Source organism: Daktulosphaira vitifoliae, unplaced genomic scaffold (assembly GCF_025091365.1).
Source record: "Daktulosphaira vitifoliae isolate Bord-2020 unplaced genomic scaffold, ASM2509136v1 Scaffold_5, whole genome shotgun sequence".
NCBI lineage: Eukaryota > Metazoa > Arthropoda > Insecta > Hemiptera > Phylloxeridae > Daktulosphaira > Daktulosphaira vitifoliae.
Window position 1 is genome coordinate 26,933,751 of NW_026099576.1, and position 24,873 is coordinate 26,958,623.

The window sequence follows — 24,873 nt, forward strand, 5'->3', positions numbered from 1 at the left end:
TAAAAAAAAAATTTAACGAACTTTATATACAGAGTGGCCCACCACTCACTGACAATTTAAATAACTTTTGATCCAGTTAATATTTTTAGCTGATTTTTTTTTTTAACATTAGTTAGACGTTAGGTCTATAGCTATATCTCAATAATTAATTTTTTTACATTTTATTAAAAATATTAATTATTTTTAAATTTTAAATAAAATGTAAAAAAAAAATCTAAGATAGCTATTTTGTAGAGTAGAATTTAAGAAAAATTTTAGTAAAAAAATATCTTATTAATATTCAGTAGTAAATATTCTGTAGCGTTTTGAAGTTTGTAAAAATTTGAATTTTCATGTACTATTTTACGGTTATAAACATTGAAATACGTATTGAGAAAAGGACAGAAGAAAACGCTATCTTTTCATGATTACTGTGTATACATATGATGATAGTGAGTATACATTACAAACTTGGCATAAATACCATGATAAGAAATTAGATAAGGCAATTATTACTTATCACTCTCATTCAAAAGTATATTGAAAAGATAGCTTTTCTTCTGTCCTTTTCTCAATACGTATTTCAACCTAACCTAACGTCTAACTAATGTTAAAAAAAAAAATCAGCTAAAAATATTAACTGGATCAAAAGTTATTTAAGTTGTCAGTGAGTGGTGGGCCACTCTGTATATATNTAAGTTGTCAGTGAGTGGTGGGCCACCCTGTATATAATATGTTTTAAAAGTATATAAACTACCTGCTAAATGAAAAATATGCATAATAGGTATTTAAAATTATTGTTTTTGTTGATTAAACTGCAATTTTAAAAATAACGATTTCAATTGTTGGCTAAAATTAACTGACAGCTCTTATAACTTTTTATTTGATAACCATTTCACAATTATTTTATTTTTAAAACATTCTGCATTCTAAACTACAAACAAATTAATTATTATTATTTATTTTTAATACAAAAAAAAAAAAATTGGTATTTTTATTAGATTTAAAAATAGTCAAAATACTTCACCGACGTTACATATTCATTCTATCTATTAAAATAATTACTAGTTGAATGATGAAAAAATATTATCAATTACTCATAATAAATTTGTTATACTATTTAAAAAAAAATTTTTTTTTTTTAATTCAATTATATTTTGTAAATTGGTTTTCTGTCTCTTGGGCGTATTGTTACTTGATATCCATCAGCGTTTTTTATCGATAATTCGAATTTTAACTTTATATCAGACATTTTGTATTTAGTATGAACACTATAGTTACGTAAAAATGTTGCTAGCAGAACTTTCATTAATAACATTGCATACTTTTGTCCTAAATTATTAGAAATGTCGAAATGGTTATATTTATTTTATGATGATAACAATATCTCATATTTTACCTATACAGTTCCTAGGTCCATCACTAAATGGAATAAAACTATACTTGTGTCTATTAACAACTTTTTCTGGATCAAAATTATCTGGATTGTATTCCAAGGGGTTTGGATACAATTCTGCTAAACGATGAGTGACTATTATTGGTATAAAAATAGTAGTGTCTTTTGGAATTGTGTAGTTACCTTAATAACAAACAACACGAATTAAAGCAGATTTTATTAATGATACACTCAGAAAAAATTACTTATTTTGACATCATCTTGAAGATATCTCACTATTATTGGTGTTACAGGGTACAATCGAAGAGTTTCCTTGATACATTGTTCCAGATATACAAACTTAACAGTATCTTCAATTGTTATAATTCGATCACTTTCTCCCATTATTTGGTAGATTTCATTATAGACTTTGTCCTGTAAATTTGAAATTACATTTTAAATATGATAAAATATTGATGATCATTCATAACTGTATAATATACAGTTTTATACAGGTAATATTATTACCTGAATGTCTTGATAGATAGCTAACATTAAAATACAGAAACATACGTTTATAGAAATAGTCTCACTGCCCTATTAAAAAAATAGTTTTATTACATGAATTGGGGTTTTAAAGAATTTATTAAGATTTAATAATTTTATTTTACTGCAATCATCATAGTTACTACTTCATCTCTTAAATATTTGTTTGAAAAATTTGCTCCTTCATCATTTAACTCCAACAATAAATCCAAAAATATTGGTCTTTGTTTTTCTACAATGGTCATCAACATTTATTTCATAAATAAATGAAATATAAATTAACTAGAACATTACCTTCATTATTGGTTAAGTTTAAAGAACTGTGGTTGGTTTTCTTCCTTTGAGCATACTGGCTTTTTCTTTCTTTAATTATCTAATAAGTATAGCGTTATTAGTTAAGTATGTACCCATTTTTATGTGAGTTGTATACACGATATACTAATCAGGGCTTGAATCAAAATTATATATTTTATTTTTATGTTATGACAGTTAAAACGTTAACAATATTATTGCGTTTTACATTATAAATAATTTAAACGTTATGGAGTTATGTTTTTCGTTTGCGATATTTAAACAACATCAATTTTTTGTGTTTTACAATTTGCGATAAATGTTATTGATAATTTGTTTACCTTATTAGTAATTAACCTGTCATTTTTCGTCTATGAGAATTTCCCTTACATAGTTTAATTTTAAGAAATACTGATTTACACTGGTTTACTCGTATTAAATATTATCAGTGGTATGAATAAATTTTATACAAACCACAAATTTATCATATAAGTTATAATGAATCATCAATATATTTATAGTTTTCTGCTTATTTTTGTTTTTTATTAATTCCGTTTTTAAGTCATGTTTGATGTGTTGACTTTTGTTTTATTTCGTTTGGAGTTATACAGAATGTTCAGTATGTAAGGAAACAGATAAATTGTTCTTATTGTCTGTAACAATTTACATTTTATGGTTGACTCACACTATACGAACTTCAACATCACGTTATACAGAGTGATCGAAATCTGGTAAGACACTTATTTTCTCAGAAACTATTGAGAATTTAAAATTTTTGTAAAAAGAAAAAATATTAAGTTTATAAAACTCTACAATAATATGAAGTTAAATACATTTTTTTTTTATCCGTTCAGGGTTAAAAATGTTTATTTATAATTTTTTTAAATGGAAACCACTATTTTTGATTTGATAATATGACAGAAAAAAATTACAAACAATTTTGTTCTTATAATTTTTTTTATCCGAACAACCGTTTAGGTTTTATAATTGTTTAAAGATTTTGACTTCAAGAAAAAATATTGTCATTTATTACGTTTCATAATATCGGTGGTAGTGCAACCGGTAGTTTTGTTAGATTCTTTAGTCTTACAAAATCATAGACTCTTAGCTATTAATAATACACCGAAAACCTGATTTGAATCTATTATTGTTATCACTCATTTAGTGCGTAGTAAATTTTTGTAGCTAATTTACCTGTCATAACTTGATCAATAAAATTTGGTTTATGCAACAGCAAATAAAAATAATGACTTCTGTATTTAATACAGTAAAATGACAATAGAAATTTAGCCTAAAATCACTGAACTTTAACAAGCTGTAACGGACGAACGGTCAATCGGATAATAAAAATTATAAGAACAAAATTGTTTGTAATTTTTTTTTTTATCATATTATAAAGTTAAAAATAAGGGTTCCCATTTAAGCATATTTATTATAAATAAAGGTTTTTATCCTTGAAGGGACGAAAAAAATAATGGTTTGACTACATATTATTGTAGAGTTTTTTGAACTTGATATTTTTTCTCTATAATAAAATAAAAAAATTCTCAATTTTTCTGAGAAAATGAGTGTCTTACCAGATTTCGATCACTCTGTAGATCGTCACCATCACGCCAAAAATAAAGTAACCATTTATTTACGTAATGTTGACGTTACGTAACGTGGCCGGTGTATGTGAACAATACAATACAAATACATGGTTAGATATTTTGACGTGACGTTGACGTTCAATATAGGTGAATTGACCTTAATTCAGTTTTTCATTGATAGGCGTTGTAATTAAGTATGTATTTTATATAGTATGTATATTAAACATGCCGATGTAACAAAATATAAAATATTTTAATATTTCTATAATTTTTCCGTATAAATTACTAAATTAATGAAAATCGATTTTAAATTGTGCTGGGTTTTTTATTATTAAAAATAAATAACAAAAATGTTATTCGAACGCAGTTCAGTAGAGTACAGTAAAGCCTCTGATGGGTGTATTTTTTTAAATATAAATTATAAAACTCACTTTTTCCGGAAATTTAAATAAATTTTCATACAATTGATTCAAGCCTGTAAATTTTCCATAAATATTAAAAATAAAATCAGGATACAGCCATGGCTTAATAAGTCTCACATTAATTTGCTCTGTAATTCTTAAAAAATGTTCATTGATTAATAATTGAATATAAAATTGATTTTATCAAATCAATTAAAATTAAACGAGACAACTTTAACTCTCTGAAGCGATTATTTAAAACACAGATGAAAAATTCTTTTGAGTTATTAAAATTCCGAGATGACATTAACTTTCATTTGTAATAAAAATAAACTGTGAATTTTTCAGATTATTTTGATATCATTTAGGAGTAGATAAATTGTTTAAAAAAGTCAAAATTTGAGATTTCTCCAAAAAATTCTGTTTGCAATTTTGCAATTTTGTCATTATTCAAGTTACTGTAAGTATAATAATAACTCATTGTTTAGAATTAAATTAATATTTTACTTTTTCATTGAATCAATAAATTCAGATATGTTTTTATCCTGCGCATCATGATGATATCCCAGTGCTGCTTCTATAAATAATATGTAAATAAATTAACACTTTTTGAAAGTTATTAAAATACTACTTAAATAATTTTATTTTAATACCAAAAGTTACATATTAATGATTACTATGATTTTTTTTTGAAATGATTAATTTCGATAATACAAAAAAATTTTATCGAAAATTTGAGCTATTCTCAAAATTTAAAGTTAATAGTAATTGAATCGGTCATCTCCACATTTTTTCAATACTACTTTTATGCGATAGATGTGTTTATCTAATAACAATGCATATTTCCTGCGAGACCGTCATATTTCCAACAATTCGTTATCGTTTAAAAATAACGAGTGAATTCGAAAAGGCCATTTCTCCAAAAATAACTTGATCAGCAATTTTATTTGTTAAGATTCTATTTTCATCTGGTATGTTGTCTTATCTGTTGTCGATAACAGTTATAAAATAATAATAAGTCAACATGAGTGAATTCGAAGAGTAAACTGAGTCTACCATTGGTATTAAAAGAAAACATTAACTAAAAGAAAGTGATGTTGAAGTTCATAAATAAAATTATTACAAAGAATGCACAGTATATTTTGTAAGACTAATTATTTAATTTTATATGATATTCAATAAACAATTGATCAGAGTCGCGAGGTCATAATCAATGAAAATTTACAATCCATTGGAAAAGGCCATATCTCAAACACGTTCATTTTCTCATAAAATAATCCAATAGGTATAGTCAATATTACATCATAGTTGGTTTTTTATAAGGAAATTCAATAATTCAACCATTATTAAATTTTCGTCTAAATTTATTATGATCTTAAAAACATTTTTTTACGTTTCTTGAAAAATAAAATTTTATGGAGATATGGCTTTTTTGAAAAAATCGATTCAATTAAATAAGTCCCGGTGTTGTGTCACCACCACTTTATTTAATATTTATCTTTGCGAATATACATGTTTATAATTGATAGGGACATCCGCATGCGGATGTTCCCTTGATTTCTTTGTATGACTATTTTGCAGCAATAGTCAGTCTAGTGCAGGGGTCCTCACTAGGATTTCTGAGGGAGCCAAATAGTTCATATCAAATTTTCCTTAGGGCCGCAAGTACAAATTGTATAGGTATAGGTTAAATAACTTACAAACAATATGACTATAACATAAGTTTATTACATTAGTTTATTACTTAAGTTTATTACATCAAAAAATAAACATTTTGCATATAAAAAAGTAGGGAAAAGTCTTTTACTTAATTTCATGATTTGGCCTACTTGAATTTGAACTTTAATTCTTTGAAGTCGAAGGGCGAAATCTTTCACAACTTTCTAATATGGCATCTATGTTGGCAGGTTGAGAAGAAACTGAAATTCTCAAAATGTTGTCAACGTTCTCACTTGTTAATCTGGATCTGTACTTGTTTTTTATGAACTTCAGCTTACTGAATGTAGATTCACAGACATACGTAGATGCAAAAACACACAAAATCTTCTGAGCACAGTCAATTAAGTTAGGAAATTTGTCCTTTTCAACTGCATTCCAGAACTCGTAATGAGCTTTATTCTTGTTTTTTTCTTCAAAAACACTTTTGAGCTCTGTATCATGCTGAAGATCAATTAACTCATTTTTCAAATCCCTAGCTTCGTATCCAAAAACAGAAAGATGAGCTATATTTGCTGTTGTAATTGACCATGGGTTTTCCACCAAGCGAAATGGTTCTTGATACTTCCTGAAGCCACTAAACCTCAAAGACAATTCGTTCTTTAGATCTGTCAACAGCTTTATTAAATCAGAAACATCTTGACTTTCATCTGGATTTTCATCAAATAAAGTTTTAACAGAAGGAAAGCTAGAATAATCACTGTTTAACAATTCTTCGATATACATTTTGAGTTTTTGTTCCTGTGAAAACACAATACTAATCATTTTTGTTACAATGTTATTGTAGTGTCCTTGCAATCGAGTCAGTGTTTCATTCATAAAGCCCATTGTATCAGTGAGAAACGCTACTTTGAGCCACCAACTAAAATCATAAACATCAGGATACTCTTTTTCCTTCGTAGCTAAAAACAGAGTAATCTCATGACGAATACTGAAGAAACGTTCCAAAACTTTACCCTTACTCAGCCATCTCACTTCTGTATGGTAAAGCACGTCCCCGTATTGTGATATAAGTTCTTTCAAAAACTCTTGGAACGCTCTGTGGTTTAGTTCATTTGACCTTATAAAATTCACGATCTTTACAACTTGTTTCATAACACAGCTGAAATTTTCACCAAATTTAACAGCTAAGCTTTCTTGATGAATAATACAATGAAAGCTTAATAAATTATCGTTTTCCAAATGCTTTTTCAACAACTGAACGAACCCTATATTACGGCCTAACATTGATGGGCAACCATCAGTACACACAGAAAAAACCTTTTTCAAATCAATACTACGCTCGTTAAAAAAACTTACTACCGTGTTCAAATAATCAACACCTCGAGTTTGTCCAGTCATGGGAATCATGCCCAAAAAATTTTCTTTAACAACACAATCCTTGGATACATATTTAACGAACAATAGTAATTGAGAAATTGACGTTATGTCAGTGGATGAGTCGAGTGCAAGACTAAAACATTTGCTTTGCTGAAGTTCATCGGTAATGTTAAGTGCAATATTTGCTGCTAAGTCTTGTGACCGCCTCATGCAAGTTGAGTCAGACAGCTGAAGTTTAGAAACTTCATCTAATATTTGCTTACTATTAGGTAAGTGTGAAAACAAAGTTTTACAAACGGTGACAACACACTCTTTTACAATTTCTGCATCAGAAAAAGGCTTCATCTTTTGTGCTAAAATTTCTGTTACTTGGTAGGATGCTTTTGTAATAAGCTCATTCTTGTTCATTGCATTAAAAAGGGTACTACGTTCACAAGCAAAGGACTTTTTCAATGATTGCAATTTTTCCTCTCGGATCTTAGATTTTTGCGGGAATTTTTTTTCAAACTGCGAATGAATTGAAGTGTAGTGTCTGTTCAAATTATAACGTTTGTTTCCGTTTACCGTTTCACGACATATCAAACATAGGGCAGTTCCTTCTTTCTTACCTTTTGTAAAAAAAAAATCTCCTTCCCACTCAGCTTGAAATGCACGGTTTTCATCCTCAAGTTTTCGTTTCCGCTCTTTTGAGTACACTCCCGCCATATTTATTTACAAAATTCAATCACCGAACGAAGTGTTATGTTCGTAAAATAATTTGTTCAATTGATAAAGTTAGCCGCACTAAAATCACATTAATACATGTTTGCACTGAGCTAGATAAAACTCTCCACTGTTGACAAACAGTTAAGATAAAACTGACGACCGAGCAATCGTCGAGGTCAGATATTTCATTTGTTGTTCGAGGCATTCTGGGAATTACCGTTAATAATAGATAATCATTTCGTAATTGCTACCCGTACATAAACTTGTTATATAAATATAAAATATATACTGGAACCTATTTATAAAGTATTGAATATTTTTCCAAAAAAATATTTATTTCAATAACTCTAAAATGTATGTTGGTATAACTATCCTTAACAGTCAGTCCGAGAGCCGCAAAAAAACGTTCCAAGGGCCGCATGCGGCCCGCGGGCCGCGTAGTGAGGATCGCTGATNTTTACTATTTATAACCAGTATTTCTATCGAGAGTGTTAAATTTATTTTTTTATAAATAATCACTATTTCCTATATACATCTTGGAGGACTCTGTGCGGATAGCTCAATAGGGATCCAGACGGTAACCCGAACAACAAATAAATATTAAAATTACCTCAGGCGAGCCTTACAGGTCCGCCACACCTGAATACATATAAATCTAGACAATACGATTTTTTAAATTCTTATATAATTTTCGATTTATTGATATAAATTTTAAACATTTTTAAGTTATACATTTTTGTAAAAATCAATTTAAAAGAACTAAGAAAATAGGTTAAAAATGGTATTTTGAATCGAAATGTTGCACAGATTATTTTTACCATAATATAAAACAAAATTAGTAATAATTTGAAAAAAAATTTTTTTCTTTATAATCTGTCATTTATATGTAAATACTCGTTTTTTACTATTTAGTAATAATGTCATAAAAGAGGTTATAGAAAATATCTAATTGTAGATTTGAAATCAGCGCAAAAATTTGATATAGCAAAGTATATTTTGATTTATGACGATTAAAAAATGTTTCATTTAAGTGACTATTTTAATTTTCTTTATAATGTTCATTTTAATGATTTTTCTGTGTAACTCAAAATAAAAACAAATTCTATATTCTCATTATTTGTGGAGATATTAAATTAAAAAAAAAATAAATAAAATATTTTTCTTAAAAAAAATTGTGAAGTTTTTACATTAACAGCCAATTTCTCGTTGTGGAACAATCATCGGTACAATTTTTTTAAAATCTAATAGTACATTTCAAAAGCATTAATTTCATGTAAGTTAAAAGATCACAGTCGTTCAACGAATATATCCAAAAATTATTAAAAAAAAAAACGAAATTTTATACACTTAGTAAGAATATTTTCATCTATTAAAAAATTTAATAGCTTTACATTTAAAAATAATATTGACTTAGTTCAAAAATTATCTGGTTATATCATTCATAATAATGACAGGTTAATTTCTTTTGACTTAGTAGCCTTATTTCCGAATATTCCTATAAATATAACAAATGATTTTTTAAAGATTGGTTAAAGGAACAAAATATAGAACAAGATAAAATAAATGAGCTTATTAATTTAATAAAGTTATGTATGAGTCAAAATGTTTTACAGTTTAAAAATAAATTTTATGAGCAAACTAAAGGCCAGCAATGGGGAATCCGCTATCACCATTTTTAGCAGAACTTTTCATAAGTAGGTTTGAAACAAATTTAAAATACACTTATAATGATTTTTCAAAAATTTGAGTTAGGTATATGATATTTTTGCAGTAATAAAGATTTTAATATGGAGGTTTTCATACAATATTTAAAGTCTCTTTACCCATCGATTTAATTCACATATAAACAGGAAGGAGAAAGAAAATTGCCATTTTTAGATGTAACTGATACAGAGCAGAGGGGGAACTAAATTTTGAAATTTATCGGAAAAACACGCACACGTTTAGGTACATTCAGAACAAATCGAACCACAGCTGGCGACACAAATTGGCAGCTTTTAAAAGTATCGTTTACAATTTAATTAATATTTCGATGAATAAAATAGATTTTGATAAAGAACTGGTGGTTATAAAAGAAATAGCTAAATTTAATGGGTGTAATGAAAACATAATTTCAAAATTAGTCCAAACACTTAAGTGGAATAAAGAAAGGAGGGGAGCTAGTACACTCACTGAAAGTGTTCCGGAAAGTCTGATACTTTTATATATATCTTAAATTAAAGCTAATGTAATATACTTAATCATGGAAAAAAAAAATTCGGACTTTATTTTGTCTTCACGGTGAAAATAGTTTCCAAATGCTATTTATGTGTGAAAATTCTGGATTTTATTTTTTACATTTTTAACTTATTGAAAAGTGTATGGATCAATACAATTTTTTTATGAGAAATAATATTTTGTATCCCTCTTTCATTCGACATACTTTATCTTAATCAGGATATAAATAAGGAAATAGTAGATCGTGTAGCTTTTGTAATACTCCATCAATTTTTTAAAATTAAACATTATCTAAAGATTTGCATCGAAGCGTTTTTTATGATAGAGTGATTTTATTCACTGTCAGATATCATTATACTTGATCCAACTATGACACGTCACCACTGTGCCGCGACCCCCCGGTGCTAGGTTTATTATATTTATAGAAATTAATTTTCTTTCTATTTCTTTTTGGTTTATTACACATACGAACATAATAATATATTAATAAAATATTATGGTTCAAAGATTGGTTTTTTATGTTTTGTTACAATCCCCGCTCTAAACTCGTACTTTAAACAATAATATTTATTTGTGTCTTCTTATAAGTAACAATAATTAACTTCATGCTTACATAGGTGTAAAAATATTCTTTAACACAATTACTTTTTCAGTAACAATATAAGTATCAAAGGTAAAAGCATACTTTTTTAATAAATAATAGCGTGTTGCGGCGAGTTATCCGTGTTCAACTTACAACCCAACCATGTACCCACGTATGAAGAATTTACTACTCTAATTACCCGTGTCGAGGCTGTACTGAATTCTCGACCATTAACCCCTATGTCTGCAGACCCTCAAGATTTAGACTACCTAACACCCGGACATTTTTTAATTAGTCAACCTCTCCTAGCCATTCCATACCCTCCCACACCAGAGATCTTAAAAAATTAAATACAACGATGGAAATTGTTTGAGAATTGCCAACAGAGTTTTTGGAAGCTGTGATCTCAGGACTATCTACATACCTTACAACAACGGTTGAAATGGACCAGAGAACAATCCAACATCGCGGTAGGAGATATGGTTGTGATAAAAGAGAACAATACAAGTCCGTTAGTATGGAGGTTAGGTAGGGTGACGGGTGTTATTCTAGGCAAAGATAAAGTTACGCGTGTAGCCCAGTTGCACGCCATTAACGGACCGGTTACTAGGCCAATCGTGAAGCTGGTATTATTGCCAACGTCATGATTCCCTGAGCACATATTCATTATATCTCTAGTCTAATTATTAAGTTCCTATTATTCCTTACCATATATATATATCTTTAATTATGAAATAGTATCTTTATTTATTAATAATTTATTTTGTTGTAACTTGTAGTTTTTTTTTATTCATTTTTTCCTTATTCAACTATTATTGTAGTTAATTAATCATTTCTTTTTATATGTCATGTCATTATTGTATTTTAGTTTTGTGTTCTGTAATTGTAAATGTAATTGTTGATACTTAATGCTACCTTAATTTAATAATCGTTTTTTGTAACTATTTAATTTATGAATGTCATAACTGACCGTGAAGCCATGTCGGACGGAGATCTGCAACTCACTACACCATTGATAATGTTATCATAATGATCACACCATTAAGCCCTATCTTTTAACGTTCATTTAGAAATTGTAAGGGCTAGCCCTTCCAAAGGGGGAGTATGTTGCGGCGAGTTATATGTGGCCGAGTTCAACTTACAACCCAAATGAAACCGGTTACATATAGTAGTGGTGATGCCGTTCGCTGTCCGGTAAGTCGTCGCCTTATCTGGTCAGTCAACCAATGTACGGTCCGGTTGATTGGACCCATCGGCGTCGCCACGAGTTGTTCCGCGACTTTGCGGTATCGTAACGTACATGTGAATTCGGTGGATTTACTGTGCGTGTGATCGATATAATCAAGTTGGTGTTTTGTTTCATTCAAACGGTTGAAGTTGGTTGAGTTACCAATTATAATCCGATCATTGATGTTATGCCGAGGTCAGATTATTGAATTCAACGACACTTAAAAATCTTATACTTGTACTCATTACTTGCATTGTAATATGTAGTTGTTATTAGTAATGTAAGTGGGGACGCCCAACTATAAATTTTATTTTTAATTACATTAATACTGTTATTATAGACAATCTCCTTTTGAGTTTCTTTAATTAATAAGTTATAGGATTTCCTTTTAGTCACTTCCTAAGTCAATCAGGCCAGCCGATATTTAGGAGCCTGTAGACGAACAATAGCGTATATTCAAAAAATAAACTTATCATAGAAATTAATAATAAAATACATGATTCGATAAAATATTATTTTTAACAATATTACTTACCACATATGGAATTAACAGAAACAGAATTAACATAATTCCAAATATCAAATGTCTCAGAATCTCCTAGTTCTTTTTGAAGATTTAATATGAATGTTGCATTTTTTTTATTGAAAATTGACATAAATTTATTTATGGAAGAAGTGTTAAAAAAAGGAGAGATAATTCGTCGATTCACTTTCCATTTAGGAACTGAAATTATAAATAATTTTTATAAATTTGATATTTTATGAAAAATGATTAAGTTAATATTAAATATTATCAATTTTTATTTTTATTGATATTAAAGTATAATATAAGAAATAATTATTTTTCCTCACTAGGAGCAGTAATCAATCCTTCTCCAAAAGCACTACTCATAAGCTCGGCTAATTTACCCCTGTCAAAAGCATTGGAATTATTTAATATAATCTGAAAAAAAATTTAATATTATTTTTTGTTTTTAAAATAAAGGAAAATGTTTTTTATTAAATAAGATAACAAATACCTAATACAAATACTAAAAAATGTAATATTTTAATTTTGAATACTTTTCTTTAGTATACTTTTCATCATTTAATGTAACTAAATAAATCCCCAAACAATACTCCTGAAATTATTATTATTTTGGGAGTAATTAAGTAAGTTATGTGTAACAGATTGGTCTGTAAATTATACTGGTTGGTAAATTATACTTGAATTTCTCAAGTAAAAATATTTTTATAAGTATTGAGTTAATAATTAAATATTTCTAATTATATATATATATTAATTTTCAAATAATACATTATTTCTTTAAAAAATAATTTAATACATTAAGTTTATTGATAATAATATTACATAATGTTTAAAATATCTAAACGTACTTGTAAATCTTCAGGCTTGGTTACATTTAAAGCGAGTGAAGAACCCAACCAGATTTTAAATGGTTCCGGGCCGTACTGTTCATTTAACTTAATAAAATTGTTCATAACATCTAAAAATAAATTTATATGTATTCACACCATTTACATTTATGATTATTTTAAACAATAACTAAATGAACTATGGAATTTCACATACAGGGTGTTCTCATTGTTTGTAACAATGAGAACAATAGATACCCGTTTCCTGACTTACTGAACATTCTGTATATACATAAATTGCATTTTAGAGATATCAATTTATTATTATTAATTATGGAAACATTACATAATGGTGTATTTTTATAATGCATAGCCCATTTGTGCCACATAATCACGCAATATATTAAAATTATTATAACGCTACATTGATATAGCGTTATGTTCCTAAATTATTCCCTTGGTTTAATTTGTATCCCTCTTTCTTGTATTTCTCTATATACTTTTAAATTGAATTATATTGATTCTGTCTATTTCTATTTCATCTAACTTTTTAGGTTACTTAGTTGATAATATTTCTAACAAAAATATCGGTTTATGATTTTTTTTTTGCTTTAATTTTATTAACTGAAAATATAGGTTTTAATATAAGTAATTAAAGTTAAAGGCATTTATTCTTGAAAGTGCGAAAAAAAAAAGATTTAGTTTTATAATACTATAGAATTCATTAGATTAAACAATATTTCTTCTATGGAAATTAATAATTCTCAACAATTTCTGAAAAAATAATTTTTTTATCCTTAATTAGTCAGTCTATATATTCGTCCAATCTCCCAAAAGAAAGTAGACCAATTTTAGCTTCGACGTAAAGCTGAAAAGGTATTTATATTACCATGATGTGTTTATATTTATACATATATTTTTTTTGTTACCACTTTTTCTCAGCTTTCACCGACCGATTTTTTCAACAATACGTCAAAAAATCATAAATCGTATCTATTCGAAGATATTATTTTAAAAATTTGAAAAAATTTCCCTTGATCCCGTAACTAGTGGAAATCTATAAAAAAATTACAATTTTTAAAATTGGTAAATTTTGATATTTTAAAATTTTTTTTTTGCTTAAAACAGTCATAACTTGATTGAACAATGAAGGAATTAAAAAAAATAATTTTTAAGTAAACACCATATGTATTTCCTTTAAATTTAGTATAATTTTTTTGGAAATCTGATTTTTTAAATACTCACACAATAGGGATTCAAAACAGAAACTTTTGAATAAAAAGGTTATTTTTTCCATCGCTAGAGACAGAGGAAGCCCACGCCGTCCGGTACAGGAGGGTCTAAGGCGCTGGTTTAGGCCGGTGCCTTAGGTTCTTATTTTTGTGTTTTTGTGAGTTATTTTACCAACCCTCCCTAATGGTTCAAACTTTTGGGATCCGGCTAATGGGAGGGGGCCACACCATGTTGCGAATCAGCTCTTATTTAATTTCGGATTGATTCACAACGTAACGGTGTGAATTATTAAGACGTTGTGGGCCGCCCTGAAGTAATGCCTAACAGCAGTTCCAGGGTAGCCCACAATAAGTCGGTCATGGGGGAAAAAAAGTGTGGACGTGGCATAGTTGGGACAAGTATAGATGATATCTGACAGTGATTAATATCATTATCATAAGAAACGCTTCGATGCAAATCTGTTTTGAATCCCAATTGTGTGAGTATTTAAAAAATCAGATTTCCAAAAAAATTATACTAAATTTAAGGGAAATACAAATGCTATTTACTTAAAAAATTAATTTTTTTAATTCCTTCATTGTTCAATCAAGTTATGACCGTTTTAAGCAAAAAACAAATTTTAAAATATCAAAATTTACCAATTTTAAAAATTGTAATTTTTTTATGGATTTCCACTAGTTACGGGATCAATGGAAATTTTTTCAAATTTTTAAAATAATGTCTTCGAATAGATACGATTTATGATTTTTTAACGTATTGTTGAAAAAAATCGGTCCATTCTGTTTATTCTGTGATTCACCCCGCTCCTTTCGTATCTTGAACGTCATTTGCACTGCTCACCAACTATATTGTCGCTTTATGATTCGAATTGTTCTTAATAATTTCCGGCACTTGGTAGTAAAATTTGTTGATCCCTATTCTAAAGCCTAGCCATGTTGTCGCCATCGCACCGCCGAGTCAAAAAACGGGCGTATTGTCGGAAATAAGCCATCGTCGGACCAGGTACGTGAGTTTTTGTTTTGTTGTGTGCGTGGCAACAATTTGTTTTATTTATATATATATATATATATTTTTTTTTTTTCGTGAGCCCATTACTACTTTAAATGTAATTTTCGTTTATTGGCGTCGGCTAAACCTGACTCCAGTTGCTTTAGCCCCTCGAGGCTGGTAATATATAATTTTTTGTAAATATGTTTAAGCCAGATTATTTTAGTGCGCCGTGCATTAAGCTCGTGTGGCGAATTTTTTTTTTGGTGTCCCCATTTTTTTTTTATTTAGGTCTCTCAACATGGCAGGCGTGTTACAATACCACTTTTCATGTTATGTATACATATATATTTTGTGATTTTTTTATATATAGGTTGTACAATGTGGTGACGTAGTGCATTTTATTCCGGGGTAACCCAAAGTCTTGCAAGCCAAGTCTAATTACCTAAATCCAGTCGCTTACTTGGGGCATATAGCCGGTGAGTATCCGAAGACGTTCATTGTATTCTCTAATTGTTAAAATGTAAGTGTAATAATTTTTATTAATATCTGATTTTTTTTTCTTTCTCTTGTTCTTTTTAATTTGTAGACAAGTTTTTTTGACTGTTCGGTTTTTTGCCTCGTGTTAACTTAATTTTTTTTTAATTATTTAATAAATTCCCTTTCATTTAACCATAATTGTTTTTTTTGCGTGTTCCATCTTCAACGGACTCGTGTATTTTGTATTTTTTTCCTTTCTAAAATCAATTCCCCATAGTTTATAAGATACGGGCAACGGCCTTGTAAAAGGTCATCCCTGATCATCATGGTTATGTAACAACTGTCACAAGGTTTTGGTGTACATCAACTATCAACGACTCAACAGACGTCAAATACAACCTTTATTACTTTTCTAATTTTAGCTTCGATGCGAAGCTGAGAAGGTATTGGTTTTACTAAGATGTGTTTATTTTTTTTATTTTTTTTTTTTTTTTGTGTCTGTTACCACTTTTTCTCAGCTCTCACCGAACGGATTTCTTTCAACGATACGTCAAAAGATCACAAATTGTATCTAGTCGAAGACATTACCCTTCAAAATTGAAAAAATTTCCCTCGTTCCCCGTAAATGGGGGAAACCTCCAAAAAAATTACAAATTTAAAAATCGCTAATTTTCGAAATTTTTTCAATTTTTTTTACTAAAAACTGCCGTAACTTTTTCAAAAATGAACATATCAATATAATTTTTTTTTATATAGATGCTTGATGTCTTTACCTATCATTTGGTATATTTTTTTTGTAAATCTGACACTTAACCTGCCCACAGGGGGGGATTTAAAATGACAACTTTTTCACAAAAAATTAACTTTTTCAACTTAACTTTTGAAAATGTTCCGGAAGGTCTGACACTTTTATATATATCTTAAATTAAAGCTAATGTAATATACTTTAATTTGAAAAAAAAAAATTTGACCTCTGGACTTGTCTTCGTGGTGAAAGTTGACATCAAAGTTAATAAAAAATTACGATTTTTGTAAAATAATTTTTTTTTATATTTTTAACTTAATAATGCTCTAACTTTTTCAAAAATGAACATATCAATATAATTTTTTTTTATATAGATGCTTGATGTCTTTACTTATCATTTGGTATATTTTTTTTGTAAATCTGACACTTAATCTGCCCACAGGGGGGGATTTAAAATGACAACTTTTTCACAAAAAATTTACTTTTTCAACATAACTTTTGAAAATGTTCCGGAAGGTCTGACACTTTTATATATATCTTAAATTAAAGATAATGTAATATACTTTAATTTGAAAAAAAACAATTTGAACCCTGGACTTTTCTTTACAGCGAAAATGGCTACCGAATGCTATTTTCGTGTGAAAATTCTCGATTTTATTATTCATATTATATTTAATTTTATAATGCTATAACTTATTGAAAAGTTTATGGATCCACACAATTTTTTTATGAGAAATAATTTTTTTTAATAAACCCTTTTTCATTCGACATACTTTATCTTAATCGAGATATTAAGGAACCAGCAGATCAAGTAGCTTTTGGAATAAAACACCAATTTTTTTAAAATTAAACACTATCTAAAGATTTGCATCGAAGCGTTTATTTTGATAGTGATTTTAATCACTGTCAGATATCATTATACTTGATCCAACTATACCACGTCACAACTGTGCCGCGACCCCCCTGTGCTGGGTTTTTTTATCTTAAATTGCTTTCAATATACAATATTATTTTTAAAATCCTACTGTGGTCCGACAATAAATTGTCTCGCCCAGTGGGTTGGCGACCTTATTTTTGTATTTTCAATGCGTCATGATTTTTTAATTGGGGAATATATCCGTTAAGGCCGATTAATTAGGTTTTTTTTATGATATTTGTAACCTTTCAAATTATTTTTATTCATATAATTTTCAAAAAGTTATGGAAGTTTTAAGTAAAAAAAATGTCAAAAGTGAGCGATTTTTAAATTAGTAATTTTTTGGAGAATTCCCCCATTTACGGGTAACAAGGTAAATTTTTTCAATTTTTGTGTTAAGTCTTTGACTAGATACGAATTTGTGATCTTTTTACGTATTGTTGAAAGAAATGGGTTCTGTGAGAGCTAAGAAAAAGTGGTAACACACACACAAAAAAAAAAAAAACACATAGTAAAATAAAAACCTTCTCAGCTTCGTATTGAAGCTAAAACATGCTATAATTGTGTACAAATTATTTGTTTAATTTCATACGTTTTCTTAAGTTATGAAAAAATATTAAGGTCCACCCCTTTAAAATAATTCAATTTCAAATTGACTTTGTGCACATTTTTTTCAATATCAATTTACATTGAAATTACTGCTTAAAAAATATACAACTATGCGATTATTTTATTTTAAAATACCTTACAAGGGTTTGCCATAGTAATGAGACCACCACCGATTAAGTTAAATGAAACTAATTTTTAATATTAAGTTAAACTTATTTTGAATATTTTTTTTTATAAACTTTCACTTAACTTTATCAAAACTTTTTCACCAACTTTAAATGACCAAAAAAATAGGTTAAAAATGGCATTTTGCATTGAATATTTTTAACATATTAAAAATCAAAATGTATAACTTAATTCTATATTGATACTATGCTTACCGTGTGATGTTCCCACAAATTCTAGTCCTGAACCAATTATTGGATATGATGGAGGCCCTGGTATCTTAGCCGCAAATCTATCAATAAACCTACGATTCCATTTGATGCGACACCAAATAATTACTAAAAGTAGTATGGTAACGTAACTAACCATCTCGGTTTTTGTTTGCCAATTACTCAGTGTATGTGAATACGCCGGAGAAGTATAAAATGTTACATTCATGTTTAATTTTTTTCTAACAGTGAGTCTTTTCAAAACAATTGAACAAGCTAGAATAAAACTGGATTATTATTTAATATTATACAACGTAATACAATTGGAACCAATCGTCACTGATTTGATGATAACTCGTGTTTGATATTTTATACATAGTTTAGAAACAATTAAAAACTGATTTATATGTTTTTAAATAATTATTAATATATTTATTTATTTACACACTTTTATTATAAGATATAATGTAAGATGTAAAATGTTGAGTGACATTGAAAAATTGATTTTTCTTCCGTAAAAGTAATTTAAAATTATTGTCATTATTATATACAAAAACAGATATCTGTTATTATTAATTTAGCGATTTCGAGTGGATTATTTCGAATCATAATTCACTAGTATAACATATATCAAATAAATTAAATTACGAGTTAATACCAAATCATTGAAAAATATTTATATGTATATTTAATTTACCTTTAAAAATATAATGTAATTTATTAAAAATATATACAATAATATTTAATATTAATATAATATTAATATTTTTAATGAAAAAAAATTAGCTTAAATTAATTTATTAGATTTATTTTACCAGAAAACAATAAAATGTAAGACTTTATATATATAACAAAATATACTAGATTCAACCTTCTAAATTAGGAAATACCTAAGAGTAGAATATATTTTGGAATGGTGTGTCATATAATTTAATTTATAGTATAATAATAATATATTATAATGATGTATGATAGCATATTATTATTAAAAAAAATACATTATGTTTATTAGAATAAGAATGCTCATTGGTATTAAATATTTCAATGGAATAATTTCGATTCAAAAGTACACTCATTACAATACAAAATATTAATGATCCATTAGATATGCCAAAAAGCATTCACAGGCTCAATTTTCGACATTTTTAAAATTCAGTATTTTTTAACTATCTTTGCGTGTACACGATAGTAATTCACTGAATCATAATTTACTAGTATAACATATATCAAATTAATTAAATTACGAGTTAAAACCAAATCATTGAAAAATATTTTCATGTATTAGGGTGGCTAAAAAAAAATCGATCTTCGAAATGTTTATAAGATACCTCATAAATGTATTATATACATTAAAATAAACATTTAATGAAAATTTGAGATTAAAAAAAAAAATTTTTACAGGTCGCTCAACGCGTTTTAAGAAAATTGACCAAAAATACTCAAAAAAACATAAAATGTCATTATTTATTCAATTTTTGTTCAAATTTCTTACTTAGTACATCTAAATTGTTCGTTTTTTAATGTCGAATAATAATAATTAGAAAAAAAAATTGTAAGCCCAAAATTGATTGCGTCCATAAAAAGTTCAAAAATATGGTTAAGTTCTACGAACACTTAAGTAAACCAAAACATTTTTTTTTTAATTTGATTAATATTTGTGTGTATTTTAAGAGGAAAAAATTTTTTTCACTAATGTTTAAAACTACTACCTTTTTTTTTAAATTAGAACGTACGCTAAAATAGTTGATGTACATCAAAATAAATGAAAATATCGTCAAATTTTACTGTTTCCTTTTTACATTTTTTGATTTTAAAATTTGGCGTTAGCTATATATACATACATATATATTTATAATTATAAAAATAAAAATTATATGTCACCAATGTTGATTTTTTACAATCGGGGTACTCATTCTAGACAGAATAAACGTATCTAGTTGAAAAGCCACGTATATTTTGGCGTCTGCTTTAACTTAGTGTGATAAAAATATTAATGATTATTCGATAAGTAAAGATTGAATTCAAAGAGCTCGTAATTTTAATAGAAAAATTATAAATAATGAAATAATAAAATAATTCAAACCAAACACCGCTTTAATGGTTCACTGGGACGGAAAAATGTTGCCGTCTTACAACAAAAAAAATTACACTGAACGTTTAGCGGTATTAGTATCTGGTGATGGCAAAACTAAACTTTTGGGAGTGCCTAAACTTTTAAATTCTACAGTCCAATCGCAAACTGATGCTGTTATTAAGCTTTTGGTTGATTGGAATTTAGTTAATCAAACAAATATGATGTGTTTTGACACTACTGCCTCCAACACTGGAAAACTAAATAGTGCATGTATTTTAATCGAAAAAAAATTAGGTAAGGAATTATTGAGTTTTGCTTGTAGGCACCACATACATGAAATAATAATTAGTGGAGTTTTTGATAAATTAATGTCTCCATCCACTGGCCCACACATAGCTCTATTCAAAAGATTTTCTAATAGCTGGGAAAATATAGACAAAAAACTATACTGTAATATGTTGACAGATGATGTTGTGTTAAAGATATTAGCACCAGATATAGACATAATTTCTAAATTTTGTGAAAATAAATTAAATTTAAATCATCCTCGGGATGATTTAAATTTATGACTATAAAGAGTTATTGGAACTTTGTTTGATATTCATCAGAAAAGAAAATGAAAAAATTAATATCCATTCACTAGGAGCACTTCACAGAGGGAGATGGATGGCTAAAATAATATATTGTTTTAAAATTTACATGTTCTGTTCTCAATTAATGGATTTTAATTTTTTCATTTTCTTTTTCGATATATCTTTAATTTATTTTATTAAAATTATGTCACTAGAAAACAATAAAAAATAGGAATTTATTTATATATGAGCAACAAAATATGCTAGATTCGATCTTCTAAATTGGTTAAGACTTAAGAGTAGAATATATTTTGTTATTGTTTAATAATATAATAATGCTCATTGGTGTTAATTATTTAACTAATAGAATTTTCTAAATTATAAACAAAATAGAATTACAAAATTTATATAAATGATGTAAGCATATTATTATTAAAAATTGTACAATTATTATTCATTAGTATAAGAAAGCGTATAGTTATTAACTATTTCAATGGACTATATTCACAAAGTACATTACTAGTATATAAAAAATTATAATTTATTTTATTGTTAAATAAAACATAAATAATGTATGCTGATATAGTATTACAAAATAGCAGGCTGCTATGAGAATTGTTTTTTACTATTATGCGGTTGTCGATTGTATTATTATTGCCGTTACAAAAAATTGTGTGACCTTTCAATTTGTATGAAAAATTTGTGGGAAATACCATGGTGATATTTATTTTTGATTAAAATAAAATTTGAAGAGGGGAACCAGAAAAACTCCAATATTGGAGATAAGAAATTTTAGTTTTTGATTTCGCTATTTTTAGGTCTTATTAAATATCACCTTACTACTCGTGACATTGATTTTACTAACACCCTGTATATATACATACATACATACATACATATATATATATATATATGAAGAGTGAATGTGTCAAACGTTCTATGTGCCAAAAAAATATTTGTTCAGAAAACACAAAAAACATCACAAATTAAAAATTTCCTTATAATTTTGTATAAAAATATATGTTATGCTATATTTACACTATATTAATAGCCTCGTAAATTTCTATTATTTTATTTTGTCATTTCATATTAGTATAAATTAAACATTTGCTAATGACAGTTCTAAGTGCCAAGTATTATAATATTAAAGTTCCAAGTTCCAAATAATGTGATAATATTATCGTTCTAAGTACCAATATTTTATTATAGATAACAGAAAATCATTCTTTATTTTATTAAGACTTCATATATATTTTTATAAAATATGTAAAAAAATCAACACTTTTTTTGAGTATCACAAATTGAAAAATAAATGTACAAACTTAAATANCACAAATTGAAAAATAAATGTACAAACCTAATAATAATTAAAAAAAAACTCTAGATTAAACATAATTAGAACATAACAACATCATAATAAATAGCAAAAAAAATTAATTCATGACGTTATATTTTTATAGAAGTTTCTGTGCTTATCAGGTAAAAAAGGAATCATGGCCAACAAATCTTTTTTCTTCTCTGACGACAATGTGGGTTTCGGTATAGGTATAAATGTCTGATTTTTAAGTTGGTCTATAGTAGCATTTCTTTTAAAAACGTTAAAATCTTTTCAAAGTTCTTCATCTGAAAATGTTTTTTTATAATAGATTTTTTTGGGAGTTAAAAATGAAACTTTAATCATCGAACATTGGAAACTTGGTTGTGTTAAAAAAATTGTTAGCAATGTCTTTAAATGAAAAAAAGTTGTTTTCGTCCATCGGAATAACTCGAAATGGATTTATCAACTTCGCTGCTCTAACCATTTCTTGTAAATCAGAAGGAGTGAAATTTTGAAAAACTCTACGTCTCTTTTCGATAATAGCGAAATCACGAGCACAAGCCAAGAGAGAGTGGCCACTTATCAAAAATTTTTGTATAATCTCATCAAATATCCCCATATTTATTAAATATAACATCAAAACTACTAACGTTTTATTTTTATTTTGGCCAGCACAGTTGTCTTACCATATAATTAGTTTTTTGCGATTTATCGTATTTTCGTTTTTGTTAATAACTTTAAAAAGAAAAGAAGCGATTTCTGAGCTTCCACGAGAAGCAATACTTTCATCCCACATATACATAAAGGCTGTATTGCTGTCACCGAGATGTATTCCAAAGTTATAACAACTAAGTTGACGCTTTCCTGAATTGTATTATTGCTTTTCCTGGTCGCATACGATTTTCCACTAATTCTTTTTTTAGTCTGATCATTTCTTCTTTTTTTACCACTTCGTAAAATATGTATACTTTCAGTATCCATAATAACACAATTAAGCAAATAAAAAGAAAACTTAACGAATACAATAACACCAGTATTAGTTATTTTGAAATATAACGGACTATATCATAATATTGTTATCATCAAACTATTATATTCGCCCAAGCCACTTAGAACGTACAGGTAACAATAGGCATGTCTCACAGAACAAATACAATCTATGAACGCAATTTTGTACAAGTAAAAAATTTAATTGACACTTGAAACACATACAAGATTGTGACCTTTGGCTCATAGAACATAAATCAGAAATAAAACAATTTTTCAATTTTTTGGCACATAGAACGTTTGACACATTCACTCTTCATATATACTTATAAAAATATTTATTTGTTAAATGCAGAATGCATTCTTTAAATTCATTCGTAACATACGATTAAAGATGCTTTTTTAAATTCATTTATGAAATGCGTTCTTAAATTATTTCAAGGCAAGTTACAGCGTATCAATGATACTTGCTTACTATCTCATTAAGTGCAACGAGACCTTTTTTTGAGTATTTAAAACAAAGTTTACATAATATAATACAATTCCCATGAAAAATATAACAATAAAATACATTGTACACATTTATATTAGAAAAAAAAAAATTGAGTTTTAAATGCTAAATAGCTATTTTATTGTTTCATGTGTTTTTAAAAATTAAGTTTATTATTAAGGAACAATTCTTATGGTATAGTAATTTTTTTGTTAATAACACAAGTATATATTTTAATTACTTAATAAAATATTAACTGAATTAATGAATGTAGAAGGTCGTACAGTTGTTCAGCAAGCCTTTGTTCCCGGTTGACTGCTGAATGTTTTAGCTTCGATGCTAAGCTGAGAAGGTATTACTTTTACTATGATGTGTTTTTTTTTTTTTTTGTGTCTGTGAACGCTCAATCTTAACTCTCGCTGGACCGATTTTGATGAACAATAAGTCAAAAGATCACAAATCGTATCTAGTCGAAGACATTACTCTGAAAGTAAAACTTTTTCAAATTAACTTTTGAAAATGTTCCAGAAAGACTGACACTTTTATATATATATTAAATTAAAGCTTATGTAATATACTTTAATTTAAAAAAAAAAAATTTGACCTCTGGATTTGTCTTCGTGGTGAAAACGGACATCAAACTTAAAAAAAACGTACGATTTCCGTCAAAAAATTCTCGATTTTATATTTTATATTATTTAATTTATATTTTATATAACTTTTGGACAAATGTATGGATCAATATTATTATTTTAGCTTCGATGCGAAGCTGAGAAGGTATT

At 27.3% G+C, this 24,873-nt stretch overlaps 1 protein-coding gene across 3 annotated transcripts in view; it reads right to left on the reverse strand.

The window, feature by feature from the left end:
* Nucleotides 1-676: 676 nt before the first annotated feature.
* Nucleotides 677-24,873, reverse strand: part of LOC126907737 (cytochrome P450 4C1-like) — an 89,221-nt gene continuing 65,024 nt past the window's right edge. The window contains exons 1-13 of one of the 3 annotated variants that reach the window (XM_050689304.1): nt 19,348-19,461; nt 18,657-18,926; nt 13,328-13,437; nt 12,803-12,893; nt 12,486-12,674; nt 4,689-4,758; nt 4,212-4,338; nt 2,195-2,273; nt 2,026-2,132; nt 1,883-1,951; nt 1,621-1,789; nt 1,379-1,558; nt 687-1,311 (exon numbers count right to left, since the gene is read on the reverse strand). In XM_050689304.1, coding sequence (XP_050545261.1) covers nt 1,130-1,311; nt 1,379-1,558; nt 1,621-1,789; nt 1,883-1,951; nt 2,026-2,132; nt 2,195-2,273; nt 4,212-4,338; nt 4,689-4,758; nt 12,486-12,674; nt 12,803-12,893; nt 13,328-13,437; nt 18,657-18,879 — 1,596 coding nt within the window. In that variant the 5' untranslated portion in view covers nt 18,880-18,926; nt 19,348-19,461 and the 3' untranslated portion in view covers nt 687-1,129. Of the gene's footprint in view, nt 1,312-1,378; nt 1,559-1,620; nt 1,790-1,882; nt 1,952-2,025; nt 2,133-2,194; nt 2,274-4,211; nt 4,339-4,688; nt 4,759-12,485; nt 12,675-12,802; nt 12,894-13,327; nt 13,438-18,656; nt 18,984-19,347; nt 19,462-24,873 lie in introns of those variants that run through there. The other 2 variants (XM_050689303.1, XM_050689302.1) reach the window with 2 other exon arrangements.